The sequence below is a fragment of the Aplysia californica genome, unplaced genomic scaffold (assembly GCF_000002075.1).
Source record: "Aplysia californica isolate F4 #8 unplaced genomic scaffold, AplCal3.0 scaffold00884, whole genome shotgun sequence".
In the NCBI taxonomy this organism is placed as follows: domain Eukaryota; kingdom Metazoa; phylum Mollusca; class Gastropoda; order Aplysiida; family Aplysiidae; genus Aplysia; species Aplysia californica.
Window position 1 is genome coordinate 29,937 of NW_004798154.1, and position 11,845 is coordinate 41,781.

General features: G+C 41.4%; 1 protein-coding gene across 1 annotated transcript in view; it reads left to right on the forward strand.

The window, feature by feature from the left end:
* LOC101854986 (lysosomal alpha-mannosidase) overlaps positions 1 to 11,845 on the forward strand; it is a gene marked incomplete in the record, with an annotated part of 65,201 nt that overhangs the window by 19,243 nt on the left and 34,113 nt on the right. The window contains 7 exon segments of the mRNA XM_013089153.2: positions 609 to 802; positions 6,036 to 6,144; positions 7,008 to 7,199; positions 7,628 to 7,821; positions 8,639 to 8,747; positions 10,147 to 10,238; positions 10,812 to 10,865. Of these exon segments, the coding sequence (XP_012944607.1) occupies positions 632 to 802; positions 6,036 to 6,144; positions 7,008 to 7,199; positions 7,628 to 7,821; positions 8,639 to 8,747; positions 10,147 to 10,238; positions 10,812 to 10,865 (921 nt within the window).

Here is an 11,845-nt window from a genome sequence, read left to right on the forward strand (position 1 = left end):
GGGGGGGGGTAAGTTAAGGTTCAATGTTTGTGAATTTATCCCTCGAATTTGATGAGCTTTTGGTAAGGAATTGTCGATGCAGCATTATTAGCATCTTACTGAATCGATAACAACAACAACACTGGATCGATTAGCATCTTACTTAAAGTACTTACTTATTTACTTTTTCTGTCCTTTTGTCTCTCAAGATGTCGAGAGAATATGTCAGGTTATAAATCTAGTCTTCGTTGTACTGAAATATCCTTGTGGGAAAGGCTGAGGAAAGTTGTGGTGCCTTGGCTTTGCTGGTTCAGTCGTGGGCGCCGGTGTCCTCCCCATTATTGTTTGAATTAAGAATATTTGAAAAAAGGTGAAATGGTATAGGTTTAACGCCCGTATCAACACATATTAGGTTATTATTTAAAAGGTGGGACCTTCGAGTTAAACGACCATCTCCGAAAGGACCAAACATCTATATATCGTCTTTATCTCCCCATCTTCTTTATTGTTTGTTACTCTCTTGTAACGCCTCAAATCTTCGACACTTATATGACCTTATTGTGTTGCAAGTGCCATAAACTCTTACTAAAACCCCAAAAAATTCAAACTTCATCCAATCTACTCCCCAGGCTGGTCTGTATGAGCAGTGACCATGCGCGTGTCCTTGAAGCGCGGGCTGCAGTGGGTGTGTGCACTGGTCTTGCTCCAACTGGCCGTGTACTACTGGTCAGTGTCGGTCAAACGGTCCAGGAAAGCTAGGCTCATCAAGCCACACAAGTACCTCAAGCCGCTCCGTGGTGATGACGGCGTGTGCTCTTTTAAGGTAACAACTATAGTGTAGTATGGTAAACATGTGTGTGTGGGTGGTTGGCAGGTGCTCTGATGTGGTTTGCTGCTTCTTTCCTATCGAACATCTATCATCCTTATCTCCCCTTCTTCTTTTTTTGTTTGTTACTCTCTTGTAACACCTCTAATCTTTTGGCGCTCATATGACCTTATGCAGTTGCGAGCGCCGTAATACTTCTTCTAAAACTAAACTAAACATGTGTGTTTATGTGTATTATGCGTGTATACAATTTAAATATTATTCTCTCCCTCTATCTATCTATCTCTATCTCTATCTCTATCTATTTCTCTCTTTCTCACACACACACACACACACACACACACACACACACACACACACACACACACGCACACACACACACACTCTCTCTCTATCTCTCTCTCTCTCTCTCTATCTCTCTCTCTCTCTCTCTCTCTTGCTCTATCTATCTATCTATGTGACATACATATATGCATAATATAATATATATATACTATATTATATATATATATATATATATATATATATATATATATATATGTATATATATATGACTTATAGACTTATGAATGTAATGGGGGGATGTTGTCCGTCTGTCTGTCTGTTTGTCTGTCTGTCTGTCTGTCTGTCTGTCTGTCTGACTGTCTGTCTGTTTGTCTGCCTGTCCGTCTGTCTGTGTGTGACATTTTGACTCCGCTGCTTTCTCTCCTAAGTGTTTCTCTTCGCGGGAAAACACTTGGGAATCGCACGGAGCCGTTGACACGACCTGTCCTTCTGTCCCTCTATCCTTCTATCCCTCTGCCCCTCTATCCCTCTATCCTTCTGTCTCTCGCTGTCCCTCTCTGTCCCTCTATCCTTCTATCCCTCTGTTCCTCTATCCTTCTGCCCCTCTCTGTCCCTCTCTGTCCCTCTACCCTTCTGTCCCTCTATCCTTCTGTCTCTCTGTCCCTCTGTCCGTCTCTCCTTCTGTCCCCCTGTCCCCCTCTGTCCATGTGTGTCATGACTGGTCCCAGCGCCGTCCCTTCACTCAAAGAGAGGGGAGGAGTCGATGAACCCGGGACAAAATTGCCGTCCGTGTCTAATCAACTCTCATTCCCCCCTCCTCTTCGCTGCCCTTCCCCTTTGCTTCCCGTCCCCTCTCCTTCGCCTCCCCTTCCTCTCCCTTTCGCCCCCCCCTCTCTCCATCGCCTCTCCCTTTCACCTTCTCTATGATTGGGGTGCCGAGTGTCATGCCTTCGGTACAAGGGTCAATCTTAAGACAGCTTCACTTCCAACAAATCAGATCCGTATTATCGGATCCTTTCAGAGACAAGAAAACACACACACACACACACACACACACACACACACACACACACACACACACACACACACACACACACACACACACACACACGCTCACACACATTCGAAGAAACAGAATCGATTAGATCGAAGTTAAATTAATTGCGCACAGCATTGTTGATTATAGGTCCCTCTGAATATCGTTCGATACTAATGTTTTTGTGTAAAAAAATAAAAAGTCTAACCTCTTGCCAATAACCTTGTGCTGTTGCAAGCGCCATAAAACTCTTACTTAACAGTCCGATCTGCTTTTATAATCGCCTGTCCCAGACAATCACCTGTACGAATGGACACTTTCCATTTTCTTTCTTGCGTTTTTTTTTTTTAATAATAAAATGGCACTGTCCAAGAGCACCACCTGCCTAAGGTGACCACTTTTCCTCGACAATGGGTAGTTGCACTGGACAAGTCCGACTGTCCACCCCACCCCCTCCCCACCTCACATACACTTTTTCTAGTTTCCGACGCGCGAAACGAAGTAATAATTACCCTCATGAGTTTTTTCCTCTAATCAATCCATATTGAGGAACGTCGGTTGCCTGGTGGTTAGGCCACCGGGCTCGTAGTCGTGAGATTGCGTGTTCGGGGGTTTCGAGCCTCAGCTTGGTCCGACGTTATGTCCTTGAGAAAGGCACTTGACACGAAATTCCTGTTTGATTCAGTCTTTTCGGAAATGGACGTTAAACCTGGGAGGTCCCGCCTCTTGAATAACTGTGTTGATACGCGCATTGTACCCATACCATTTCACCATTTCCAATTCACATTGTTAGCAATCCAACTTTTGGGAAATGAGAACAGTATTTTGACCTAAGAAAGACAAAATAAAAATGCTCTTGCTTATCATATACTGTACTGAGACCATAGATCTTTATGCCATAAAATCTAATGCCTAAATCATGCTCTCTGACGTAATTCCAATTCACTCTCATGGAGCGCACCATTTGACTCAATTTGGAGGCTAAATGAAGAGCTGCGCGCACTGGACTAGAATCTATAGCGGGACTTGTGTGTTTCCCTTCGTTTTGACGCTCGTAATACGCACGATTCGCTGCGAAGTTTTATAAAGAGCAGAGAGCTGTGATCATGACAGTACACAGTCAAGGATATGTGAGGCATCGTGGTGAAATCAAGGCACTGGTCAAAATAATAGAATTAAAGAATCTGGCTTTGGTAATTTTTTCGTACTTTGATTTTATTTTTTTATTTTTTTGACTCAGCATCTTTTATGTCCATTTAGAAACACATTTTCTGTTTGGAATTTACTGGTAAAAAACGTTGATTAAAGCCACAAGGAATATAAATTTGTACTTTCGAAAGATTCTCAAGCTTTAGAAGTCACCAAATTTTGGCGGCCAATTTCTCGCAAATTTTACCTCTGAAACACGGTGACCACCCATCTATTTCAATTGCAAATATCTTGACTTCTATTCAAGAAAAACGAGTATTTCTTTCATCGAAAGCAAGGCAAATGAACAAGCTTTAAGATAATATTAATAAACTCCACATGCTCAAATATTGACGAGCGTTTGATTCCACCGCGCCGAGGCACATATTATGATTCAAGTCTATGACAGAGACCAGTAAAGTCGAACTCCCTTGAAAGCAAAACACAAAAGTTGGTTCCCAATGACGGCTTACTGTCTGTGAATGAACAACTTCAGATAAATCGGACCGTTGTCCTCTCGACTTAACAATGGCGACCCCTGAGTGATTGGTGCGATATTGCCCTGACGCCTGGACCTCCCACTGGCCTGGCCAAAAGATATGAGACCAGGGGGGGGGGGGGAGATGGGAGGGGGGGTGGACTGAGGAATGAGAGGACGGAAGGAACTTACAAGAGCGAGAATTAAAGGCTGGAGGTTACACGCAACCATAATATTGTTATGTATTTGGATAGATAGATAGATAGATAGATAGATAGATAGATAGATAGATAGATAGATAGATAGATAGATAGATAGATAGATACATACATAGATAGATAGATAGATAGATAGAGAAAGAGATATAAATATATATATATAGATACATAGAGAGAGATCTGTGTTTGTGCGTGTGTATGTGTGTGTATGTGTGTGCGTATGTGTGTGTGTGTGTGTGTGTGTGTGTGTGTGTGTGTGTGCGAGAACTTGAGAGACACACATATAGATAAGCAGCCTATCAGACAGACAGACAGACAGACACACAGACAGACAGACAGACAGACAGGAAGGCAGGCAGATGAAAATGTTAGCCAGTCGCCATCCCCTACCCCCCACCCCCTTGCAATTTCTTTCATAATTAATTTTTATCTTGCAAAAATATGGTCTGTTCTTCCTATAAGGCTCCTGACTTTTATACAGAAAGCATTTTTGACTTGACATGATCATCGACAGTTGAAGGCTAACGTTTATTGAAGGGCATAGACTTCAATTAAATCAGAACCAGAACATGTCTGTGTATGTGTGTGTTTGTGTGTGCATGTGTGTGTGTGTGTGTGTGTGTGTGTGTGTGTGTGTGTGTGTGTGTGTGTGTGTGTGCCATATATATAAAGCATCCGAACAGGGTCTGTAAGAGCGGGTGGTTGGAGGGCGCCATTTGTAGGTCCTGCTTCTTCACTTTCCTTCTTTTATTTCTGTCTGTCTTACAGTTTCCAACACTAAATGACCATTGTTGTGTTAATGTTCTTCACTTTACTCAAACCTTGTCCTCAATGAAATGTCCTGTAAACCTGACAAATTGTTAGGATTTGTCTTTTCAAATAATATTGATATTTCTTTTAGTTGTGCCATCCCTTCAATGGTCATCCTCTGAGTGGAATGCTGGTGAGATGTTCCCACGAGAATGTTGGGAGGGGGCGGGGGGGATAAGAATAAATGGTAGGGGAGTCAGAGGAGGGATATTATGAGGTGTGCGTGGTAACTGCAGGTCGCCCGGTTTATTCATGTAGAAAGATAATAGTGTTTTCCAGATCTCTTTACCATTGTTATATAAGCTTGCTGTAGTTGTTGTTGGTAGTGGTGGAGTTATTGTTGTTGTTGTTCTTCTTCTTCTTCTTCTTCTTCTTCTTCTTCTTCTTCTTCTTCTTCTTCTTCTTCTTCTACTCCTTCTCCTTCTCCTTCTCCTTCTCCTTCTCCTTCTCCTTCTCCTTCTCCTTCTTCTTATTATTACCGCTGCTGCTGATATGGTCGTGGGTTACTTATGATTTGTTTTATTTCGTTTTGTTTTGGAGGTTTGTAGCTTTTTGTTTGGGGTGGGGACGTTAGGGGTAGCAGAGGTCAACATACTTTTTACTCAAGGACACTTTCGAGTGACCGCTCGTCTAATAGCTGTTGTCACTTGACATTACTGGGCATGTCTGTGTGAACCAAGGTCACTAACCGCTGGACTCCCTTAGGAGGGTCCAGTACTTGACGACCGCTCTTCAACTCTGGCGTGCCGGGTTTAAATCATTGTTGCGGTGATGGCTGGTGCCTCTAGAAATAAATTATTGATGGTCATTGTTGCAGGTCATTTGTCTCAATCGCTATTGTGTGTGGCCCTCCATCTTGAAGGGTGAAAGATAATTATACGTGGATGGTTGGCGGGTGCTCTGGGGTGGTTTGTTTTTTTCCTTCCTATCAAACATATATCGTCCTGATCTCTCCTCCTTCTTTTTTTATGTTTGTTACTCTCTTCTAACCCCTCTAATCTTCGTCATTTATATGACTTTATTGTGTTGCAAGTGCCGTAATACTCTTACTAAAACTAAAATGCGTATGTATATTATATATATATATATATATATATATATATATATATATATATATATATATATATATATATGTACGTTCACCATTGTAAACCAAATTGCTGTACAGGGGTCAATTAAAATATAATTCATTTATTATTTTATTGTATTATTTAGACTTGCCCAGATGTGAAGCCGGGCATGCTGAACGTTCACTTCGTGCCTCACTCGCACATCGATGTCGGCTGGCTCAAGACTGTAGACCAGTACTATGAGGGCTCATCCAGTAAGTTATTGTAGATTATTGTACAGCGCTTAGTGCTTGCTGTTGAGCGGGGAATTTGCGCTATAGAAACGTTATCTATTATTATTGGTAGTAGTAATAGTAGTAGTAGTAGTAGTAGTATAATTACTGTTGTTGTTAGTTTTATTATTAGTGTTTGTGATTATTACTATTATTATTATTATTACTATTATTGTTATTACTATTATTGTTATTAATATATCATATTACTATTATCGTGTTATTATTATTATTATCATCATTATTATTATTATTATTATTATTATTATTGTTATTGTTATTGTTGTTGTTGTTTGTTGTTGTTGATGTTACCATTACTGTTGTCTTTGTTATTATTATTATTTATTAGTATTTGATGGAGATCCGAATTTGATTCCCGAATGGGGAGACATTTTAATACAGTATCTCAGTCTTTCTGCTTGATGGGGTGCCGTATCTCCATTGCCCCCTCCTCTGGACTCCTGACTCTTGCTGCAACCTTTCTACTGCTACTCCTTGGCTTCTTCTTGCTGCTGTCTTTCAGCAACACCCCTGATCTTCTGGTAGGAGAGATCTACATCTAGCCTTCTCGGACAAGGGCGAAAAATCTCGGAGGTCCCGTGTGCAAGTTGCGCACTTTAAAGATCTCTTGGTGGTCCAAAGTCGATAAGAGCAGGCTTAGGCCGCCACCCGGGCAAAAATTCAGAATTTCCTACCAACTGAAAAAAATTAATGTGTCCCACCCGCTCATATGACCTTTTGAGGTTGCGATCCCGTAAATCACTTACCAAAAAGAAAAAGAAAAAAAATGTCCACCTGTCTATGACGGTCACTTTTCTTCACTTGTCTTGTTTTTCACCCTACAGCTGGCATCATGGACGGCCACAAGATGCCGTTGGTGGAAGGATGTGTCCGCTGCACCATCGAGGCTACCCTCAAAGAGCTCAAGGACGACCCGACCAGGCGCTTCATCTTCGTGGAGATGAAATACTTGTCCAGATTTTGGCGGGAAGCCAATGATGAAACACGCGCCTTTATCCGACAACTGATCAAAGAACGTGAGTATTGGTGAGAAAAGAGATAACAAGGGAAAATCAAAGAGTGCCTCGCCTGACAAAGAGTTAATAAGTATTAAATTCCTGACATGATATGCTCGGTATGGAAATGTCTTATTTTGCACTTTTAACTTTTGGAAAACACATTTTATTCTTCAAAAGGTTATTCAGAAAATGAAAGAGTATTGTTTACCCTCGTAAATTTGGTTGATAAAGTAAAACTATTCCTTTGTATACATATTATGTATATGAGACTGACAGTAACAAGAAAACCAGCTCAACTGCATAAAGGACTTTCTCAACCATACATTAATAATTATATACGCACTTACTAACACACTACAACTAAGAATTAAGCAAATTAACTAAATTACATTTTGCGGATGGGTCATGAAACGTTTGCAACAATATTAATAATAATTCTTCCTCAGGTCGTCTTGAGATCATCAATGGCGGCTGGGTGATGAGTGACGCCGGGGTCACGTGGTACAATGACATCATCGACCAGCACACGCTCGGTGCGGACTTCATCAGCGAGACGTTTGGTCCCTGTGCCCAATCCCGTACAGCCTGGCACGTTGACCAGTTCGGACATAGCAGGGAGCACGCCTCCATCTTTGCTCAGGTGACTCTGTCTTTCTTTCTTTCTTTTTTTTCTTTCTTTTCTTTCGTTTCTTTCTTTCTTTTTTTCATTCTTTCTTTTTTTCTTCCTTTTATTTTTTTCTTTCATTCTTTCATTCTTTCTTTCTTTCTTTCTTTCTTTCTTTCTTTCTTTCTTTCTTTCTAGGCGTTGTCCGTCCACTTTTGGATGTAGCGATCCAACAACGATCTCCATTCTGATTTCCGTGTCCAGGTTGTACCCGTGAGGTCTCTGATATCATCTTGTTAACTTCTTTCTGGTCTTCCTCTCGATCTTTTTCCTGTTCCTGGCCGCCTATCCAATACACGTTTTAGTCTATCTGTGCGGGAGGTTGGCGGGTCGTCTGGTGTGGTTTACTCCTTCTTTCCTATCAAAGATCTTTCGTCCTTATCTCTCCTTCTTTTTTGAGTTTGTTACTTTCTTGTAACACTTTTAATCATCGGCACTTATATGACCTTATTGTGTTGCATGTTCCGTAAAACTCTTATTAAAACTAAAAGTCTATATGTTGTCTTTCACTCTGCTGATGTGACCAGCCCATTTCCAATAATTTTGTGGGAGTAAAATTTGGCGATATCTGTCTCTCTACTGTACTGAACGTATGCCCCATAGTTTACAGGAATACCCTGGAGGAGCTATCACGATGTCGCCTCACCGACAATGTGGAGGAGCCAATAATCATAACGGTTTTTTTTTTTTTACTTTTTCTGCTCCCGTCACATTTTTATCAGCCGTTGATGATAAGTTCAGAATGTGTGTAGACGTTGTGTCCTGGTTGTTTATTCTACGTTTCTATTTTCAGATGGGATATGATTCCTTATTTGTGGGAAGAATCGATTTTCAAGACCTGGCAGAAAGAAAAAGGACAAAGAATCTAGAGTTTCTGTGGGATACAAGTCCTGATAATTTAGGTAAACCTTTTTCTATTTTAATCTCGACTACCGCTCTTAAAAATATAAATAATCGTTATGCTGCCAATAACATGAGGCCAAGAAGAAGGGGGGAGGGTAGGAGAAGGATGGGATGACGAAGGGAACAACAACGATCTTTTAGTCCAATTATTGTCAAGGAATGATCGAGTATGACCAAACGTTTACGTCCTCGTTACGTCGTCACACAAGCAATTGATCTGCACCTCCAGTCAAAATACTGTCAATAGATTTCTTTTGGTCAAAGGTTAGGTGTGTCAGATTCTCCACACAAGACACACCCTGCTGAATAAACTAAAACGTAGGAAAATACAATACTATGGCCATTTAAAACGGTAGAAGACCAGTGTGAAAGAGGTGCTTTAAAGAAAGATGTGGGACACGAGAGCCAGGGGAAGACAAAGAGTAAATTGAATGGACAACATAAAAACATGGACTGGCCTGCTTATAGCAGAATGTGCAACGGCAGCTCGTGGCCGTGAAGGACGGAGAGTCATTACACAATATCAACCTCTGAGTCAGAAATGACACCTCCAGGTATCCAGATATCCAAGTGTGTATACATCAACTAGATTCTGTGGTGGAGCGGTCAGGCGATTGACCTTCACGTGTAGAAACTTTTAGTTCGGTTCCCTTTAGGAAGATTAAGTTTGTCCATTATCTCGATCTTTTTCCTAGGACATTTATTCGCTCTTCCACCGGGTCTGATTCTGACAGACTGAAATGAAGCCCGCCTCCAAAATTATCGAACCTGTGTCGATGGAGGTGCGAAAACACCAGAATTTAAATAGTGACCCGTGTGCAAGTTACACACGTTAAAGATTCCATGGTGGTCCTAAAATCGATAAGAGTAGGCTTCGGACGCCACCTGGGCAAAATTCAAAATTTCTTACCAACTGAAAAATATTTTATGTGCCAGGCGCACTCATAGGATCTAATGCCGTAAAACACTTACCCAAAAAAGTGATGTGTATGTACTGTTGACTGTGTCTGATACTGTTTCCTTGAAACATACAACGAAATGCAGCCACTATGGGAAGAGCTCATCGAAAAACAATAACTCAATCCGTATAAAAACAGAAGCTAATTTTCAACATTATATTATTTGGGTTGTTAGCGCGTGCTCTGATGTGATTTGCTCCTTCTTTCCTTTGAAACTGCTTTCGTCCTTATCTTCCCTCCTATTTGTGTTTGTTACTCACTTGTAACGCCTCTTAACGTCTTCACTTATATGACATAATTGTGTTTGGTACTCACTTGTAACACCTCTTAACGTCTTCACTTATATGACATAATTGTATAGAAAGTCCTGTAAAACTCTTACTAAAACAAACAGCATAATATTTACGGTACGATGCCTTTTGTCTCGTGCTTGCATCAGGTGGGAGAAACCAGCTGTTTACTCAGACTACGTTTGACGGGTACTATGCCCCGCCCAGATACGTCTACGAGACAGCCATGAGCGATGAAGTCGTGAGTACTCTTTACTTATCCAGGATCAGGTCATATTTGTTGTATAATAATAAGAGAGGGAGAGAGAGGGGGAGAGGGAGAGAGATAGAGAGAGACAGAGAGACAGAGACAGAAAGAGAGAGAGAGAGGAGGGGGGTGGAGAGGGAGAGAAAGCATAATATGTGTTTTTAAGTGAGAGAGTGAGTCACCCAGACAGAACACTTTTGCCATGGTCCAACAAGTTCATGCGGCGAGTCTGATGTCTCCCTATCCCCGTTTTCTGAAGTGATGTCACATGATCGCTTCAGCGAGACATGTTTTTGAGAGCTGCGCCACACTCTTTCCGTTCTCCTTTTAAAGCGAAACAAAAAAGAATGTACAGAAGACCCAATTCACGCCTTGAACTGTCTTTGCCAGTCAGAAGATTTCTGTTAGATTTGGAGGGGGGGGTGGTTTGTTTTCTTGATTTGTCTTTCGAGCGCATCTCAATGTTTTCAGATGTCTTCAACAAATCATGTGGCTCTTTTTCCTTTTAATCAACGTTACATGCATAACCACTTAAGGCATTACAACTATGTCATTATCTATTTGCAGCCTGAGCAAGAATCTGCAGCAGTGTACAACTTTGTCAAAATTATGCATGAGAGGGTGAGTACAAGAGATGGACTTCAGTGCTCTTCTTGATCATATTTATTGTTGCTGTTGTTGCAAAAAAAAAGAGGGATTAACACGCCAGATGGTGTTTTTTTCCTCAGTTGCTCTCCTGTAGTAATTGTTATACGTCTACAAGTAAAGATCTGCCCTCCAATAATACCCCCCCCCCCTCAAAGTGTATTGGAGAGTGCTTTAAAAAAAACACAGCTCACCAACAGGATGCCCGCACGGCCCATTAAAGTTGTATCGTCAAACAACGTTTGTGAACCATTCGCAGTCTCAAAATTACAAAGTTCTATCTGACATTTTTGAACATTTTGAGTTACTAAGACCATGAGGTCAGAAACCAAATTTTTCCACCTGCGCTATCAAAATCCTAAGCTTAATCGGAGCTGTTATCAAGGTATTCCAAGAATTGCATTCGAAAAAGCTTGAAATGATGTGAAACTCAAAATCTTCGACGTCTAATTTCTCAAAACTAGATCTAGGTACTGTGCAGATAGCACTTTGTAATTCTGAGGTAGCGAACTATGCTCGGGAAATACGTGAGGGTGTTTATACTAGGGTCACTTATCTCTGCGTTTCTAAACCTTCCCTTGGGCAAAACGTTCTAATTTTAAAATGACCTACTTTTTGTCGAAAACTCGAGCGTAGCCTAGTTAATGGTATTACATTTTAGTCGATATATATGTAAAATTTGATCGCCCCCACCCGCCCTTTTGAACTGCTTAACCGAGGAAGCAACATCTGCGGTCGTTTTGAGGGGGGAGATTGGTGAGGGGGGAGGGGGTTATTAGCGGAGATGTAAAGCAACTGTTTGTCTCACAGGAAAAGGGGACACTGTGCCCTGTGATTGTCATGATGCACGATGTGTATGTGTGTGGGGGGGGTGGTTAAACTTTGCTATTACCCACTGTGATACTCTTACAGAGCCTCAGGACCTTGATGTCTTCGTCATCCCTCCCCCCTCCACC